The 20,034-nt window shown below is 38.4% G+C and overlaps 1 protein-coding gene across 6 annotated transcripts in view; it reads left to right on the top strand.

The window, feature by feature from the left end:
- The window catches only part of piezo1 (piezo-type mechanosensitive ion channel component 1), a 376,673-nt gene that overhangs the window by 222,887 nt on the left and 133,752 nt on the right, over positions 1-20,034 (top strand). For all 6 annotated transcript variants that reach the window (XM_039763263.1, XM_039763264.1, XM_039763265.1 and 3 more), the window contains exon 7: positions 19,014-19,254. In XM_039763263.1, coding sequence (XP_039619197.1) covers positions 19,014-19,254 — 241 coding nt within the window. The remainder of the gene's footprint in view (positions 1-19,013; positions 19,255-20,034) is intronic.

Raw genomic sequence — 20,034 nt, 5'->3', positions numbered from 1 at the left:
GGAGGCGTGATGATGTCACATGAAACTCCGCCCCCCACAGCTTTCCAGCTCAACTCCATTACAGTGTATGGAGCAAAATAGCTTCCAGTTATGACCATTACGCGTAGAATTTCGAAATTAAACCTGCCCAACTTTTGTAAGGAAGCTGTAAGGAATGAGCCTGCCAAATTTCAGCCTCCCACCCACACGGGAAGTTGGAGAATTAGTGATGAGTCAGTGAGTCAGTCAGTGAGGGCTTTGCATTTTATTAGTATAGATATTGTAGATTGAGCTGTGGGATCTTACCCAGTTGTGAGGAGAAATGACCTTGGTCTATTGACTCTTAGCATCCCAGTTTGTTTTTGCACTGATAACGTCATATCTACAACAGCAGACAGAGTTGTGTGTTGGCTAATTCACAGAATTTTTAACCATGGATTTCCAATTTAGTCGCTGCCACTCTCTCACTGTTTGGCTATAAGCACAACAAAAAGTTGTAATGTATCTTAAACATGCATTTTACCTTGGATAAAGGTATTAGCCAAATGTAAAATAATAATTTATGTTGATATCAAAATGGAAATGCATCTACAGGATTGTTTTAATGAAGTCTGGATTAAAGATATGAAGTGCCACCTTTATCTTCATTCAACTTCCAACTACATTTAAAAACAAAAATAGTGTGTACAGGAATTTTATTAATACTTCCAAAAATGTGTGAGTTATTAAAAAACCTATGTCTTTAAACTTTTTTTTTCCATCAGTAAAGCTTGAAGCAAGGGGAGACCAAGGTGGAGACCAAGAGGCTGTGCCCTAATAACTCCCTTTAGACTCGTGTTAGTATAGAACGGGTTTTATGACCTTATTGTAGAAGCTGACTGAATAATATTATTCAATCAATCTGTTGTTTCTTTCCAAAGAAATTTAATGGAGTGAATAACCCTCTTTAATTTTGAATGTTTTGTTTTCTTTTGTTAATGTGAGCATATCTTTTTTCACACAGACATGTTTTTTACATTTTTGAATGTACCACCTAAGTACTCTATAACAGTAAATATATATACTGTATACCAATATATCTGGGCATGACGTAGATTTCTTTCTGTACCAAAATGAACGCTTTCTTCATAAATTATTCAGGGAATCAAGCATATCAATACTTCTAATTAATAAACAGCACTGATGGTTTATTGGTTTATGATACAGGTAATAGGGCCGGTGCCAGTGTGGTGCCCTATTTACCTGACGAGGTAAGAAGACAGTATCGGAGCAGCAGAGCTGGCACTAAGATAAAAGCGAAGCGGCTTGTGAGAAAGTGGTGTTACAAACCTTCAGTGCCTTCTGTGATCCTGGGAAATGTGAACTCACTACAAAATAAGATCAACGAACTGGCTGTGCTGGTGAAAAATGTCAGAACCTACAGAGAATGCAGCTTGCTGTGTTTTAGTGAAAAGTGGCTAACAAGTACCATCCCAGGTGCTAACGTGGAGCTACCCAGGTTTAGCACAGTTAGAGCGGACAGAGAAGCAAATACCTGCGGGAAGCAAAAAGGAGGTAGTGTCGCTCTCTATGTCAGTACAAAGTGGTGCAGCTCAGGACATGCAAACGTTAAAATCTCCACTTGCTGCAAGGACATCGAACTGTTGGCCGAAAGTTTGCGTCCCTATTACTTGCCCAGAGAGTTTGGACACGTCATTGTTGTTATTGTTTACATCCCTCCTCAAACGAACGCGGAGATAGTAGGTGACGTCATCCATTCCGCTGTTGCTAAGTTACAAACGCAGCACCCCGAGGCGCTTGTGCTAATTACTGGGGACTTTAACCATGTGACGCTGGACAAAACATTACCTGCCTTCTCCCAGTATGTGTATTGTAACACCCGGGAAAATAGGACAATTGACCTACTGTATGCAAACGTTAAAGATGCATACAGCACCACCCCGCTGCCTGCGCTTGGGAAAGCAGATCATAACCTGGTTCTGCTTCAGCCTCACTACAAACCAAGAGTGAAGGCGCTGTCTACAACCACACGCTCATTCAGGAAGTGGTCCCCTGAGGCAGAACAGGCTCTGAGAGACTGCTTTGGAACTACGGACTGGGATATCCTGCAGAGATCACATAGTGAGAATATTGAAGAGGCTGTTGACTGCACTACTGACTACATCAACTTCTGCATGGACATTGTAGTTCCAGTAAGAACTGTACGCTGCTATGCTAACAAAAAGGCATGGATTACAAGTGACATCAAGGGCCTTTTGAACCAGAAGAAAAGAGCTTTTAAAGATGGTGATCAGCATGAGCTCAAGCACGTGCAGAAGGAACTCCGAGTCCAGCTCAGGGCGGCGAAGGAGCAGTACAGGAGAAAGCTGTAGCACAAGTTGCAGAATAACAGCATGAAGGAAGTGTGGGACGAGATGAAGATCATCACTGGCTGCATCTCGAAGCGGGGTGCCACCATTGAGAGAGACGTAGAGAGAGCAAACCAGATGAACAACTTCTTTAACAGATTTGACCACCCTAACCCACTCTCACCTCGGAGTACTGCACCCTCCACCCATTCTTCTGCTGATACCAGCATAGGAGAGAGTTTCCCCCAACCCACAATTACAGCAGCCCAGGTAAGCAGAGAGCTGAGGAGACTTTGTGCCAGCAAAGCAGCGGGTCCAGATGGAGTATTGCCATGTCATGACTGCTGAAGACCTGTGCGTTGGAGCTGGGGCGTCCTCTACAGCACATCTTCAACCTGAGCCTGGAACAGGGGAGAGTCCAGAGGCTTTGGAAAACATCTTGCATCACCCCAGTCCCAAAGATATCACGTCCTAGTGAGCTAAACGACTTCCAGCCTGTCTCTCTGACGTCTCATGTGATGAAGACCATGGAGTGGCTGCTGCTTCACCAACTGAGGCCACAGGTCTGCCACGCCCTCGACCCTTTGCAGTTCGCATACCAGGAGAAGGTGGGAGTGGAGGATGCCATCTTCTATATGCTACACCGATCCCTCTCCCACTTGGACAGAGGCAGTGGTGCTGTAAGAATTATGTTTCTGGACTTCAAAACCATCCAACCACTGCTGCTCAGGGATAAGCTGACTGAGATGGGAGTAGATTCATACCTGGTAGCATGGATTGTGGACTATCTTATAGACAGACCTCAGTATGTGCATCTCAAACCACCTACAACTAAACACCAGCAAAACCAAGAAGCTGGTGGTGGATGTTAGGAGGACCAGGCCCCTCCTGGACCCCGTGATCATCAGAGGTGATTGTGTGCAGAGGGTGCAGACCTATAAATACCTGGGTGTGCAGCTGGATGATGAATTGGACTGGACTGCCAATACTGATGTGCTGTGTAAGAAAGGACAGAGCCGACTATACTTCCTTAGAAGGCTGGCGTCTTTCAACATCTGCAATAAAATGCTGCAGATGTTCTATCAGGCGGTTGTGGCGAGCGCCCTCTTCTATGCGGTGGTGTGCTGGGGAGGCAGCATAAAGAAGAGGGATGCCTCACGGCTGGACAAACTGGTGAGGAAGGCAGGCTCTACTGTAGGCACAGTGCTGGACAGTTAGACATCAGAGGCAGAGCGATGGGCGCTGAGCAAGCTCCTGTCAATAAAGGAAAATCCACTGAACTGGATCATCTCCAGACAGAGGAGCAGCTTCAGCGACAGACTGCTGTCACTGTCCTCCTCCACTGACAGTCTGAGGAGATTGTTCCTCCCCCACACTATGTGACTCTTTAGTTCCACCCGGGGGGTAAATGTTCATATTATACAACATTATTGTCTGTCTGTTATACTTTAATTTAATATTGTTTTTATTTGTATGCTGATACTGGAGTATGTAAATTTACCCTTGGGATCGATCTATCTATCTATCTATCTATCTATCTATCTATCTATCTATCTATCTATCTATCTATCTATCTATCTATCTATCTATCTATCTATCTATCTATCTATCTATCTACTAAATGGCTTTGTCCAAGTTCAAGAGAGAAATAAAAGTGTATAGAAGATGGGTTGATTTGTAAACAGTTTTACTGCAGAAAAGATGTGGTACGATAGGATTTCAAGAGGATGTGAGATTCTTGTGTCAGTCCTTGCCTTAAACTGACTGGTTAACAATGACAAAGTTAGTCAATCTGTTTATGTTCCTGCTTTACTAATACCAGTATTGTTAAAGTTCTATACTTAATATGTTTTTTAGGGGTAGAAGGATGGATAAATAGTTTGAATAGTTGATTTTATTTTATTTATTTTAAAGGTGAAATTCACTTGGCCGGCAGCATCATGGAAAGTAAAGTCAAGTTCCAGAACTATACACACAATATACCCACTGCAGAACTAATAACCTTAATAATTGTCATATTTCAATATGTCATAACTAGCAAGAGTGTAAAAGGGTATAATAGGAGGAGACATTTCTCAGTTTGATTAATATAAGCAAAAAGGTGACTCCAAGGATCTTGGCTCATTGTTTAAAATGTGCCAGTGTCTAAAGCAGGCTTATTCAAATGGCGGCCAGAAGCAATCTCTGAGTGGCCCAGCCCATGGTTCTGCCAGGGCTCCAGACTGCAACTAAAATGGTCTCAAATGCAACCAACAATAGGCATTGGTGATTATCATTTCTACTTTGTTCACCAGTTGTGAATGAAATCATTGAAAGTTTAAATAGGTGCAAAAGGCTTTTTTTTGTTAAGCATATGTGCCAATGATGCCAATGATATATGTGTCAGCATTGGCTTCCCCCATGCATATTTCTGAGCCATATAAAGGCTATTTTATATTGCAGGCAGGGTGTGAGGGAATCGCTGCAAAAATTATGTCAGACTTGGAGATGCACACGGGAAAATATTTCTATGTACACAGTGTTGCTGAAGGGATGGCCATGAATTTCAATGAGAGGCTGCTTCCACTGGTTTCAGAATAATGAATGAAGGCCTGAATATGATGCAGCCAGTGATCAAAGTAAAAGGTAGGCATGCAAAACATTTGAAATTCATCTGCTCATCATATACAGTAGGTCCCCTGTTGCGAAATTACCTGTGCCCCGTGGAATTCATTTGTCCCTTCTGATTTGGCATGGCACACTAAGGTGTGATCATCACTGATCTCCTTGTGTTCACGCATGTTTAAATGCCGTTTCTCTTTTAATTTAACACATACTCCATGGAAAATGCCGGCCTATCCTTCAGTAAACACTAGGGAGCTCTGTCTCGAACCCAAAAAAAGTTTGCTTCACTCGCCCACCTCCGGGTTTGGTTTACTGGATATACAATTTAAAAAGATTGTTATTTTCATGGGAATTGTTACATAAGCATTGTTTTCACTTTTACTTTAAAAATTTTGTAAAAACAATACTTGTCCTTTATTTCCGGCCCTGCGCGTGGTTAAATCTCTTTCTTGCAGGACGTATAACGCTGCTCGCGTTGTGAAGTGGGGGAGCGCTGAACGCACACTAAGGAGAAGTGGTCGGATCATTTGCTGGCTTGTTGCTGCTGCTGGTGGGCTGTGTGTTCTGCTTGTTGGGATGTGCGTTGATCATTTCAAAGCCTGAACAGCAGCTGTCCTTTTGCCGCTTGCGTTGTGAAGGGGGAGTGGGCTGAATGCATGCTAAGGAGAAGCAGTCGGATCATCTGCTGGCTTGCTGTTGCTGCTGCTGGCAAGCTGCGTGTTCTGCTTGTCGCTTGTCATTGTTTTAAGAGCTGGGGAGCACATGAAGTGTGTCTGCCAAAAGCATTCCAACAACTTCTAGGTTAGACGTCCGTGAACTTGTTTTAAATGTTGTCTCACTGCCTTGTCTCACGTGACGTTAAAGTGTCTCTTGCGGGACGTCAAATTGTCTTCCAAGAAGATCATGTTTCGTCTCCCTAGTCTCCCTCCCAAGATTTTTTTTTTTTTAATAATGGAGTGATGTATGAGCAGTCGCCTGCCCGCTGTTTTCTCACACACAGCAAAGTGATAAAGTCTGTGTTTTAAGGTTAAAGGTGTATTACAGTTGTTTTACTGGGCTGCTCTGTGATTGACAGAGAATAGTCAACTTTGTTAAAATGGTATCAAAAATGCTACTTTGTTAGTTGTTACTTCAGTCATTTTGGCGTATGCACTATATGTTCTGTTACAAATAAATTCTTCAACTGGAGCTACTCAACAAAGAAACATGGAAAATAAGATTTAGTAAAAAAACAATGTAATAATTAATATTCATTACTTGACACTGAAGAACTCTGTACAGATACAGTATATTAAAGACATCTTTAAAATAAATGTACTAATCCACTTTTTGCCATACTCACTCTTAAACATTTACTCAGTTAGTATTTTTTATGGGGTGACGGGGAAACAAATTTCAACAAGAAAGACGTGGAACTCAAATTTAACCTCTGTCATATGAGTGATTAAAACCGTGTGAATGAAATAGTCTTAAGTTCTATGGAAAAAAAAAATCCCTTCCCTGTTATGACCAGCCCTTTAAATTGGGGGTGCATATTTCAAAAGGGAAACAAATGTTTTTGCTAATACTGTGCACTTTTTTGATTTTATGCCCTTTGATAATTTTTTATTTATTTCAAAAGTGGAAAAAAAGTATTGCTACTACCTCAGATTCTGTACAGTTATAGCGTTTTTGTTGTTTTTTTGTACATTTTTGTTGTACTTGAGTCGGATGTGACCAAATGTAAAAGGGAAACAATGAATAAACATGTTTTCAAAAACATTCCTGTTAATTTAAAATTTGTCATTACTTGCTGCTGAAAATGTCTAGCCTAGCTAACTGAAATCGTCATTGAGTAGCCCTGGTCTAAACGATCTATACGATAAACCTTGTGGAGATAATTAGTGACACACTTCATAATTGTTTACAATTATTCCATCATCCTCTTTTTTGTTCATTTTCTCTAGTTAGCTTAGTTTCAGTCCCATATTGCAGCTGACTTTAGTGATTAACTTATTTAGGCATCTGCTGTTAATACCCTATTAGTCCACAGCTTAGAACAGTACACTAGCAACTATGAACAAATTTAACATCTCTAGCATGTTGCTGCACAAATTAAAACTGTGCTTTAAAGAAATTTTCTTTATTTAAAATAAATGGTTTTTCTTTATATAAATTTTATTCATTTTATTGTAATCATTCCATACAAATAAATCAATTTTAACAAAAAAAATAGAATTGAAAAAAAAGTCGCCCCCCACCCCTGAGAGAGATAGCATGGCCAAGAGAGTAAAACTTAAGGCTTGTTAACATATCTAATAATAGACCAATAGAGATGAATGAAGAAGAAAAAGAAATGCGGAGATAATTGCTTCCTCTGTGCTTTAAGAGCTTATTCTAAAATATTTATTGATTAGATCCTGCCAGGTTTTGAAAAAATTCTGCAGAGATCCTTTTTCCAATTTCAAATATTATAAAACATCAGTTTCCCACTGACTTTAAAATAAATGCTTTAATTGGTTATTTGTATGCAGTAAATCTTATTTAAATATGAATCCACAAGTTTGATTTGATCCTTGGGACACTATTTTGAAAATCACCTGTTTCTGAAGAAGGTCATCTCACCATAACCCTTTGCTTACTGTGTTAGGACCAATTTTGTACCCACCTACAAACCATGCCCTGAACTGCCACATTTAGTTTGATCATTACTAACCTTTTATATGGTAACTTATAAATATCCTTCTGAACATTGAAATAAATATTACCATATGCACCTCTCTGATCATATTCTTTTGTTGCTCCCTTAGTTTGCATGCACTCCCGTCTCCAAATAAGAAACTAGTTGAGAAAATGAATAAATCAATGGGTTTTTGTTTAACTAACAAAACCAGCACATTTGTATGTTCTTAAAGAAAGAAGTCTATTATTCATCCTATTTACACCATTGCTTAGGGCAAAAGAAATTTGACTTTTTTTGATCCAGTGCTCAAATATGAAAAGAGTTAAAAGAGGAAGCAGGCCCTCAGCTATTCTCTTATAACAGTAAAATACTTCATTGTGGCCTTTTTTCAATTTCTTTTCAGGCTGTTAAAATGAAGGGGTGGAAGCTGCAGAAATGAATACTCTGCATTTGGTTGTATTTTTGTACTTAATAAAAATAACTTGGAAAGAAGATGATGTGTTATGTACCAGTATAGAGATAAGTCAAATATATTCTAAATGGCCTTGAAAATTTTTAGCTAAAGGTACTCAAAGGATGTAATCTGTATTTGCAAATGGGTACTCTATTTTAAGAGGTCATCCTAAACCCTCCAGCTTTGCTTGGCTCGTGGCCCCTTTTCTTTGGACAGTGTTGACTCATTGCACACAGCTGTGACTTTTGCAAAACCTTCCTTGGTTGTAACCTTGACAACAGTGCCAACAAACATTAGTGGCTGGTAAACGAGAACTTTCAAAGAAAGCATCATGACCTAATCAAGTATAAACATCTTTTTGTCCTGTTCTGCATATATTACCAGATGTACTGACTACAGGATATGGCTTGTTATCTAAAAAAGTGGCTGCTTTCAAAGGATAGGTTCCATTTGTCTTTGGTGTGGCCAGGTTGCTATGGGTTTACCATACTGAGCAGCCAAACTTATTTAAACCTTATAGAATGGTTTTGACTTTAGAGAATTTCAGTGGTTTAACTGGCTTCAAAATACTGTAGTAATAAACCACATTGTGTAGTTGTGGGCTTCTTATAGGCTTTGACCTGATGATTATACACTTCTGATCCCACTTTCCCTGTCTTTCTCTGTTTTTCCTTTATTGAAAGGTCCCTGTAATTTAACTTAAACTGTCTGCTAGTTTACTGTGCTGCATGCCTGGATGAGTGGATTTCAAGATTCAAGAAAGAAGCCTTCAAAAGTTTATTTGTCACTTTTGTAAATTTGTTTTGTTCTTTATTTTATTCATGGATGTTTTCCCTTTTTTTGGTAATTTAATATGGTTTGTTACTCCAGGAAATTTACTCATTAGTTATTTTATTTTTTGAACATTAATTTAACATTACTTAAATTTACTGTTTGTTTTAATGCTATTTTTATGGTTTTGTTGTTATTATGCTAGTCAGGTTGTCAGGGGCATAGTAATGTGGGTCTGACCTCAAGATCGATTAGATAAAAAGATTAAAAAGTTTGGTGGCTATTTTCTATCTGAATTTGCGGAAAAAATCCCAAAATAAATTGTCACATTTATTTTTGCTTTTCTGAACTCTTTTTTTAACAGCAGATTTTTGGCTAGAGTTTCTGATGATTCTTGCTTAGTGTTTAGATACTTTTGAAAGAGCATTTTAATTTCTCAGTTATGATCTTTGCATGTCACAGATTATGTTTTGCTTCCTGGTCCTCTATTTCAAATTTGTTTATTGAGACAGCTCAATCATAGCTAAGCTACATTTTTAATGATATATCATGTTGGTTTATCATTTTTATACGAAGAAATTAAATATTTCATGTGACACAAAAACATCACTGAGGTATGTAGATCCTTATCGCAGATGGTCTTAATGATAGTTCCTTCATCACAAAGTAAAGGACATATGTCTCACAGTTACCTTTACGTAGGAATAATTCTTTCCTTTGGCATTCCTCTCTTGAGATTTCTTTCCACATCATTTATTTGTTTTACAAAATATTTCTGCCAGCATATGTGAACTTGAGTGTGTGTTTGCATCTGACAATGTGCCATATCATCCTGGACAGTAACTAGAAGGATATTTGCTTGTTTTTTGTAGTCTCGTTGAAAATATAGTAAGAAAAAATATCAGATTTGGCTAAGATCTATCCAATATGTTAAGTGCAAGCACATGAAACACATTTACAAGGAATGCTTTTTTTTTTTTTGCAGATAAAAAGTAATTTTAACAAAGAGAAATGCAGTACATGCTGTAGGACATAATTGGCTTATTTTATAGATTAATTAATTACATGATAGCTTTTGTTTTGAAGTTTTATTTTAAGCAAGATTTAAAAGCTTAAAGAAGTATGTATGTTGAGCAGCTCAGGCTGTTGCCACAGATATATGTCGTCTTCTTGCTATAGTGTCATCCAAGATGAGTTCTTTCAGGTTCAAGTTTAAATCTTTTGTTATGTGTGCAGAGTGTTGCTGCCAGAATAGGTTCTTGTTTCTTGGCAGTTCATAGAAGGTGTCCACATTATACAGCAGTATAGCATCTTGTGAAATTGTTTACAATTCTTAACAACAAGACAATGCATGATTAATTAAAACAAGCATTTATAGTACACCATCATTAAAACATAACATTGAAAAATGTTTTGTTAAAAATATCAAAACAGACAGTGAGGGAGAAAATTGGCTTATTATACAGTTAATGAAGAAAACAGCATTTTCCTTTCCCATTCGTTTTTTATTTTTTATTTTTATTAATTTTATTACAATCCATACAAAGCAATCAAGTTTCTACAAAAGAAAAATTGAGTTAAGAACAGATCGATCCCCACCCTGAGAGAGAGAGCAAGCCAAACGGCATAAAATTGAAGGCTTGTAAACATACCTAAATTAATAAATTCTCTGTGCTTTATGAACTTATTTTAAAATATTACTGATTAGATCCTGCCATGTTTTGAAAAAGTCTGTACAGATCCTCTAACTGAGTATTTGATTTTTTCCAATTTCAAATAATATAACACATCGGTTTCCCACTGACTTAAAAGAGGAGAGTTTGGGTTCTTCCAGTTTATCAGAATAAGTCTGCGTGCCAACAGTGTAGTGAATGCAATCACAATTTGTTTGTCTTTCTCCACTTTAAGCCCCTCTGGAAGAACCCCAAACACAGCTGTTAATGGGTTAGGAGGGATTGTGAGTCCAAGGCTGTCTGAGAGGTAATTAAAAATTTTTGTCCAGAATAATGTTAATTTGGTGCAGGCCCAGAACATGTGACCCAGTGAGGCTGGGGCTTGGTTGCAACGTCGCAGGTTGGATCATGCCCTGGAAACATTTTGAGAGTTTTAGTCGAGACAGATGTGCTCGATATATAATTTTGAGTTGTATAATTGTATGCTTTGCGCATATGGAGCTCGAGTGAATTCTCTGCATTGCTACTTTCCACTCCTTTTCTGATATATTAATTGAGAGATCTTTTTCCCAGTGTCCTCTTGGATCTTTGAAAGGAAGGGATTGTAAAATGATTTTATTTATTGTAGAGATGGAGTCTAAGTCCTTGAGCAATATTTTTTCCAGCATGGATGAGGGTGCAAGATGAGGAAAATCTGGAAGGTTCTGTTTAACAAAGTTCCTGATTTGAAGATAGTGAAAGAAATGTGTAGCTGGAATGTTAAATTTGGAATGTAATTGTTCATAGGATGCAAAGACGTTGTCTATATAAAGATCTCTAAGCAAGTTAATTCCAAATTTTTCCAGATATTAAAACTGCATATGTTTGTGAAGGTTGAAAGAGGTGGTTCTCTTGCAGGGTGCCACAGATAGAAGCTTCTCCGTCTTAAAATGCTTTCTACATTGGTTCCAGATTCTAAGTGAGTGGAGCACAATTGGGTTATTAGTGTATTGCCGATAACGTGTGTTTATTGGAGCACAGAGCAAGGAATACAAAGAAGTACTGCAGGATTTTACTTCTATTGCGTCCAAGCCTGTGTATGTTCTTCTATTTGTGTCCAGGTTCTTATCGCCTGTATATTTGCTGCCCAGTAATAAAACTGGAAGTTAGGTAGAGCCATGCCGCCTTCTGCCTTTTGTCTTTGTAGGGTCCTCTTTGATGCGTGGATGTTTTGAATTCCAAATAAATGAGGTTATTGTTGAATCTAATTGCTTAAAGAATGATTTATTAATGTATATTGGGATGTTTTGAAATAAAAAGGAGCTTAGGAAGAATATTCATCTTAACAGTGTTAATTCTTCCAGCTAGTGTGAGATGAAGGGTTGACCATCTATGCAAGTCTTGTTTAATTTTTTCCATGCAGACGCGAAATTTTGTTGATATAGAGCTTTATGTTTACTTGTGATGTTTACCCCTAGGTATTTAAACTGTTCTGCAATGATAAAAGGTAGGGTGTCTAATCTAATATTATATGCTTGAGAATTCACTGAAAGAGTACACTTTTATTCAGATTAATTCTGAGACCAGAGATCTTTTGAAATTCTGTGAGTGCTGCTAAGACTGCAGGCACAGAATTTTCTGGGTCCGAAATATACAGTACCATATCATCTGCATATAATGAGATTTTCTGTTCCAGTCCTTCTCTGCTAATCCCCTTTATCTGATCAGTATTTCGACAATGTATTGCCAGTGGTTCAATGGCAATCGCAAACAGCAGCGTGAAAGGGCATCCTTGTCTAGTGCCACGTTCTAGTTTAAAGTAGTCTGAGCAAATGTTATTGATGCAAACTGCAGCTTCTGGGTTAGTATACAGTAATTTAATCCATGCACAAATGTTCGGGCCAAACCCAAACTTCTCCAATGTAGTAAAAAGGTATTTCCATTCAATCATGTGAATGCTTTTTCTGCATCCAATGATAATAATATTTCTGGGGTGTTTGATTTAGTTGGTGAGTATATTACATTAAACAGACGTCGAAGATCTGAAGATAAGTGTCGGCCCCTAATAAATCCAGTTTGGTCTTGTGATATTACAGAGGGAGCACTTTCTCCATCCTTCTGGCTATGATTTTAGAGAGTATTTTAACGTTGTTATTCAGAAGTGAAATTGGTCTGTATGATGCACATTGTAATAAGTCCTTATTTTGTTTTGGAAAGACAGTGATTAGTGCTTGGCTGAAAGGTTTGTGGAAGAATTGGTTATCTCTGGCTTCTGTAAATGTTGCTAATAGGTGGGGAGCTTGCTGAGCAGAGAATTTCTTGTAAAACTCTGCAGGGTAGCCATCAGGGCCTGCTGCTTTTCCACCTTGGAGTGACTTTATAGCATCTAGTAATTCTGATAATGCCAGAGGTTTATCAAGTTCCTCCACACTAAAAGCGTCTATTTGTGGTATCTGTAATGTATCCAGAAATGCATTAGATTGTGTATTGTCTTCTTAACCTCCTTTCCCATTCTTGATGTCATCAGAAATTATACTAAATTACAATGCCTTTTTATTTGTACTAATGTCTACTTTACAGTTGCACTGTCATTCTGTCTCTGCATTCCTTGATTTTCATATAAAGTTCTAATTGTAAAGCTAGTTTTTGTTTGCACCTGTAAGGCACATTCAAGAAATGAAACCAGTCTCACTTTCTTGGCAGGCCATCTGAAATGAGGGAGTTTCATTATCAGTATCTATGGTACTGTTCTTTGTGGGAGTCTTCAAAGCTTATGAAAATATGTATGTCGTTTTGTAATTTATGTCATGATGAATCAAAACGAAATACCAGGCATGAATGTGGCATGAAAAACCACAAAGAAAGAATGCAGAGTAATGCGTGGTCTCTTTTTATGTCCAGAAGCTGCTAGACTCTATTCTGCCAAGTTTTACTTAACATTTTGAAGCTCCCATATTTACTTTTGCAGCTCTTTATCCTTAATTAAATTTGAAAGAAAAAAAAAACTCTTATGTTTCCATTCTCTTAGAGCCTTGCAAAATTTCAGGACTCTTAATTTCTTAGCAGTTAACTTTTTAAATTTATTGTAATTTTCTTATCTTTAATTAATCTTTCAAGGTAATTACAACTTTTGCCTTTAGACTTCCCCCTTAAAGTAAACTGTTTGATATTAATATCTTAAAGATATTTTTCTGTTTCAGTTCCTCTTTTTAAGGTTTTTTTTTATTTTATTGTACCAAAAATGTATATCTCACTATGAAACTCTGACTATTTAACACTTTTGCTCTGTATGAAAACCTTTTTTGATGGATGGCCATGTTATACAGTACTACAGAAAGCTGAATTTGCTTGATGAAGGCTGGGGCACCATATGTGAGCAGGAAGCCCTCTTAGCAGTTTATTATTGAAGCCATGCATTCACCTTACAAAAAAGAAAAGCTCTCTCTTTTATTTTCCGTCTCCATTATTTTCCAAAATCCCTCACACATCCATCCATCCATCCATCCATTATCCAACCCGCTATATCCTAACTACAAGGTCATGGGGGTCTGCTGGAGCCAATCCCAGCCAACACAGGGCGCAAGGCAGGAAACAAACCCCGGGCAGGGTGCCACACACCCACACACCAGGGACAATTTTAAAATCGCCAATGCACCTAACCTGCATGTGTTTGGACTGTGGGAGGAAACCCATGCAGACCCGGGGAGAACATGCAAATCTACGCAGGGAGGACCCGCGAAGCAAACCTGGGTCTCCTAACTACGAGGTAGCAGCGCTACCCAATGCTCAACCGTGCCACAGTTAACCTAAATACAGAATTTGACACTGTTAAGACCAATCTAGTTATCCAGGTATTTTTGCTTCAATAAAATAAGTATTTCATTATGTTACTCATTACTTTAAAAGGTAATCTGACCGCAGGGTTTTCACATCCTTAAAAAATGTATAGCCCAAGGACATCTTATAAATATCCTAATACATGATGTACATAAAATAATTGGCAAGTGAATCCAATTCCCAGGCCTGGCTCTGGGATACAGTTCAGTTACCCATTTTCTATGCAAGGTTTACTTTGCTTTATTTTAGACTATGGTGACAGTCATTAATGAAGTGTTCTTTGTCTGGTCCCCCCTCTTACAGCACGTATTTTTGCTTCAGTGAAATAAAGCATTGCATTACATTACTTGTTACTTTAAAAATTAGTATTGCTGGTCCTGCCTCTTACAGCAGTTTGCCGTGAACAACCCCATCATGAGTGCATAGTTCAATGGATCTTTGAGGCATGTGAGCTCCCCACCAATAGAATCACAATCATGGGAGAGATATTTCTGTTGTCTCTGTATTTTTCTTTCTTACAAATTCAGTCTTACATCTGCTCTAAATCCCAATAATGGACTAAATACATTATTGCAATCAAATACCCCCATCACCACTATTGTTCATTTGAACTCTTTTAAACTATTGAATTCCTTGTGACTTGGACATGAAACGATATGCAGCAGCATTAATTTTTTAAAGGCATTCTGATTTAAATATGTATATCAAATCAAATATAAATGTTGGTGGAATGCATCAATAATTGCCTTAATTTCTCAAATAGCCTTCTGCGTTGTAATGACAGAATGATGTTTTTCTCCATGTTTGTTATAACTTAGCATCCTGATATATGATTAAGTGTTTATGTCAGTAAAATCTGTAAACAATTCTGATATTGGTGTGACAGACAGAGGCAATACAGACTGTTAAGGCTTTACAAAGTTTAATTCTGAGGTGAAGCTAGGTTTAATTTGAAAAGTATAGAAAATAAAAAGGTGTGGATGAGCTTAATGCTAAATAGTGTTTTATATTTACGTATTACCTTAAAGTGTGCATTCCTCTAGTTCAGAGTTTATTTCAATTTGTGTGTGAATAACATGTAAAGAAATGTACATCAACTGTGCATTAAGAGTAAATTGTTGTTTTTAATCTTAATGAAAGGATGATGAATAACTTGGGTATTTGCATGGTGATAGGTCATTTAACAGTGGACCTGATATGAAATTAAGTACAAGTAGCTGTTCCTTGTTGACATGTGTAAACAAACTGGCTGAATGAGTTCTTCCCTTAAGGTGCTAATAAAGATTAAGACTAAAAGCTTTTTTGAAAGACTTTTTTTAAACTGTTGTGAACGTTATCAAATATTGAACAGTGTGTGATTTGAATGTAATAAATACATTCACTGTCAGCAAGCCATACATTCTAGCCCACTGGAATGTGGTGTATAATTGTACATATTGAGAATAATAACTCTAGTGTCCTAATAAGCATTGTGTTATTTTGGAGTCTTAAAAAGTCAACTAACATGCATGCCTTCATTGAAAATTACTCATTGAAAAGTATTTTTTATGTGCTGAAAATGAAGTAGTGTGTGTTCCAGGAAAGGTCTGAACCATTTGAAAAAACTTTGAATATTTACTTACAAGGTGGTTTGTGAAAATGCAAACAGAACATTAAGTTGGACACAGTCTTGACTGAATAACTTGTTCAACTGCCCTCATTCTTCCCATCCCCAGTGGAAAACATATATAAAAGTAGCAGTTGATCTTTGCCAACTTTACAGTAACAACAAACATGGATTTTTTTGCAGCATAAATGCATGGTTTTGCTTTAGGACTGAGTGCATATAGCTTTGCCATAGCATTTAATGTGGAAGACTACCAAAGTGCCAAAAGAGACATAACACTGTAATAGATTAATTTGTGTTATGTAGGTTGAAACCATCTTATTTTTTATGGAAATGGTTTGATATAAATGACAGACTGTATAACATAACAGTTCACCAGAAACTTAAACTGTTGGCATTTGAGAAAAACATATCCACTAAACCTTTTTCTAATTATGGTGTTCTGCCCTGCATTAGTATTTTACATAAAATAATTTTACAATTGTGCTATCTTCAATGGCATCATTTTGATCGTAGTTAAAGAAAATTATAAGCATTTCTGGCAGCATCAGGAGGAAAACAAGAGCCAAACTAAATGTGACTTTAGCCTATCATTGAGTCCGCTTATCATCCTAACAACATTTTTTCTTTGGGAGAAAATTTGACTCCTTGTAGAAAACCAGTACAAACTTCACACAAATAGCAGCACAGTTTACTTTGGATTTCAAAGGCTGCAAAGTAACAGTACTGTCTAATGTTATAAAAGTATAACAACATTTAATATTTATTAATAAAAAACATCCATTATCCAACCCGCTATATCCTAACTACAGGGCCACGGGGGTCTGCAGGAGGCAATCCCAGTCAGCACAGGGCGCAAGGCAGGAAACAAACCCTGGGCAGGGCGCCAGGCCCCCACAGATTAAAAAAAAAAACTTTGTGGTATAACAAAGTGTTCTTTCTGCATTTCTCAGGGTTTCATAATTATTTTGGCTATAGATAAACATGACTTACATAAAACACTAATTTTAAAGTAGTTTCTGCTACTAGCCTGCAAATTAATGAGGTCTGTTTGCGCAAAATATGTCAAGTTTTCTAATTGTGTTTTATTCATGAGATTATTTAGTAACCCTTTTCAAGCCATATGAATTGTGCATTAATTGGAGGCATGAAGCTGCTTCAGCCTCCTTGCAAAAGTAGATAACCTGAACTTTTCATCAATATACCTCTCTGTGAATTGTTCACATGCTGCTAAAATCACCATGTTAACATTCTTTTTCTTTTGTCACTGATTAATATCTGTATTACATTTCAATATTTTGACTTTTTCCAGAGGTTTTTTTGTTTGTTTATTTTTTTAAAGAAAATCAGAGGGCATATATTTTAAACCTTGATGACCAGTTTTGCTATTTAGAAGATGGATAACAATCTGACATAAATAAGAGAGCAGAACTCACCTTGAAGGAGTGCCAGGCAGCAAGAGTAGAAGATAGTGGTCTTGTGCTGGTGATTCAGAACAGCTTTTGTTTATACATGTTGTGCCTCCCTCAGACCGCGAGGGGGCGTCCGTCCTGGTTATGTTGGGGGCCTCGGGTACAGGGCTTGGAAGCCCAGCCCTGTAGGGACCGTGGCCACCGGCAGGCGGCGCCCAGATGCCGGAGTATCCCGTGTGGGACCCGGTCGGGGCTAGAGCCCGGCCGGGACTCCCAGGAGGACCAGAGGAGGGCTTGTGCCTCCTCTAGACCGCAAGGGGGCGATCGCCCTGGTTGTACTGGGGGCCACGGGTAGGGGGCTTGGAAGCCCAACCCTGTAGGGGCCCGTGGCCACCACCAGGCGGTGCCCTGGTGCCTGAGGAACCCTGGAGCCCAGCACTTCCGCCACACCAGGAAGTGCTGGGGGGAAGACGACAGGGGACACCCGGACGGCTTCCGGGTGCGCAGCCGGCACTTCCGCCACACTGGGGTGTGGCCAGGACTGATTGCCGGAAAGCAGCTGGAGCCCATCCGGGTTCCCATTTAGGCGCGCCTCCAGTCAGCAGTGGATGTCGGGTGGAAGAGGACAGAGCTCGGGAGAGGACGGGAGGCGGTCGAAAGAGAGGGACAGTGACTGGAAGAGTGTGGCCTGGACATTGGGGGGATCGGTGTTGGAGGTACCGGGGTTGTGAGTGCACGTAATTTGTGTAAATAGTAGTGTAAATAAACAGTGTGTGGTGGAGCTATGTTGTCCGTCTGCCTGTGTCCGGGTCCCAGTCCACAATGTATTTCTGTCTATTTTGTTTTTTTTAATCATGAGGATTCAATTTCTGGTATTATTTTCATGTTTTGCTTTGTAATTTAAAGTTTGCTTTTGTTTATGTCTTAGTTGTATTTATTTATGAGATGCAATTTTGAAGATTGCATGACCACACTTGTCGCACAGATAGCATTATGGAAAAAACAAATATAAAAGTGATGGCATTTACATTATACTTTATTCTTCATTGGATGTGAAAACCTTCTGATCTTCATAGCAATAGTGAACTTTATTACCATGTAGGCCCTAACTTTAGGATTTGGGCTTTTGGTGACGACCCTCTTCTGAATATGACTTTCAGTTTTTTTTTTTGCCCATTGATTCTGGTCACTCAGTCTCATTTTGGCTTTTCCTGTTTGGCTTTTAAAACATGATTTATTGTTCCTCAGTCATCTCCTGGTTGTCTTATGCACATAATAATTGTTGGCACTCTACATGTTATAACAATAACTTGCTTTGTGTTCTGCTGGAAAAAGCAGCAGCCATCAGTAGTAAAAAGATTGTCAGGAAATGGATATAAGATAACCACTTCCTTTTCTTTATCAAAATAGGGTATTCTAAGAGTAAATAAATAAGGGCTTATGGCAGGACAAAATATAATGAGAAAAAGGTGCAGGGCTGTTAGGCTAGTTTTAGAACTGAAGTTTTCAAAAGAGGAATGGGGGTTCCATCCTTGGAAAGTTTCTGTCATCAAACCTTTATAGGTCATGAACCATATTTAAGATTTCCCAAATTCAATCAAGTAGCAGTACTCTACAAAATTGAAATATAGTGGATGTTTAACTCATGGTAAAGTCAGTCTTTTCTAATTGTGACTTTCATTTTTCAGGATCTACAGGAAGGGGATAGGGAGGACAGCAATGTTTTTGAAACTAATGGAAATGAGGCAGAAAGAAGAACACCACCTACAGAGCCTCTCAGTGATAATGAAACAGAATATGACATGTTGTGCAGGGAGCCATCAGTATCAAACCGAGCAACACTGCTTGCTGCCCAACTCCGTGTCACAGCATTCAGATTCCTCAAGGACATCAGTAGGTTCCTGGTCATTGCATTACTTGGTCTTGCAGGTAAGCCTTTCTGCACTTAAGCACTGACAGTGTTCTTTGACAGTATTATGAGTTGTTATTTGCTATTAATTCATGACAAGATTTGAGGATCAGCTGGGAGAAATCTAGATGTCTGAGGTTTTGGTTGAGATTTGCTGTCATACTGGTGTACAATTTCATGCAGCTTGGTTACACACTTCTTCACTTATCTTGTTCTACACTTCTGTAATTCCTGTTTAATGTGCAGATGACTTTGTCATTTGTAATTTTCACATTCTTTGCTGTTCATTACTTGCCAGTTAATGGCTTGTTCTGTTCAAGATCCACCTGCCATTTACAGGTTAAAACTATGAATAGTGTTGTTGTAACACATATATAAAATGGTAGAACAGTCACCTCTAAAAATTTTATAACTTACATGAGCTGGGGGGCTGATCGCACCCTCAGAGAATACAGAATTTCCTGGGAAAACCCCTGAAAAACGTTAACAAACTACCTTTACATTGCTACTTACCTTATTTGCGCTCTATCACGTGATAAACCTCTCGCGCGGCACTCCGCATACTTAAAAGTATGTACAGCACCTGTCAGTATTGGAATTGATAGTTTTGCTTCTTTCTCTCTCTCTCTGTTATCCCTGTCTTGTTGTGGAGAGTATGTTTAAACTTTTGAAAAGAGACAAATGTTCGTTTGCAGTGTTTGAATAAAGTTCCTGTCTCCAACCTCCTGTGTTTCTGTGCAAATCTGTGACCCAAGCGTGACAATATATATATATATATATATATATAGTCACGCATGCGC

Source organism: Polypterus senegalus, chromosome 9 (genome assembly GCF_016835505.1).
Source record: "Polypterus senegalus isolate Bchr_013 chromosome 9, ASM1683550v1, whole genome shotgun sequence".
Classification (NCBI taxonomy): Eukaryota; Metazoa; Chordata; class Cladistia; order Polypteriformes; family Polypteridae; genus Polypterus; species Polypterus senegalus.
The sequence above is the reverse complement of the archived record's forward strand: the minus strand, read 5'-3'. Positions and strand labels throughout refer to the sequence as shown.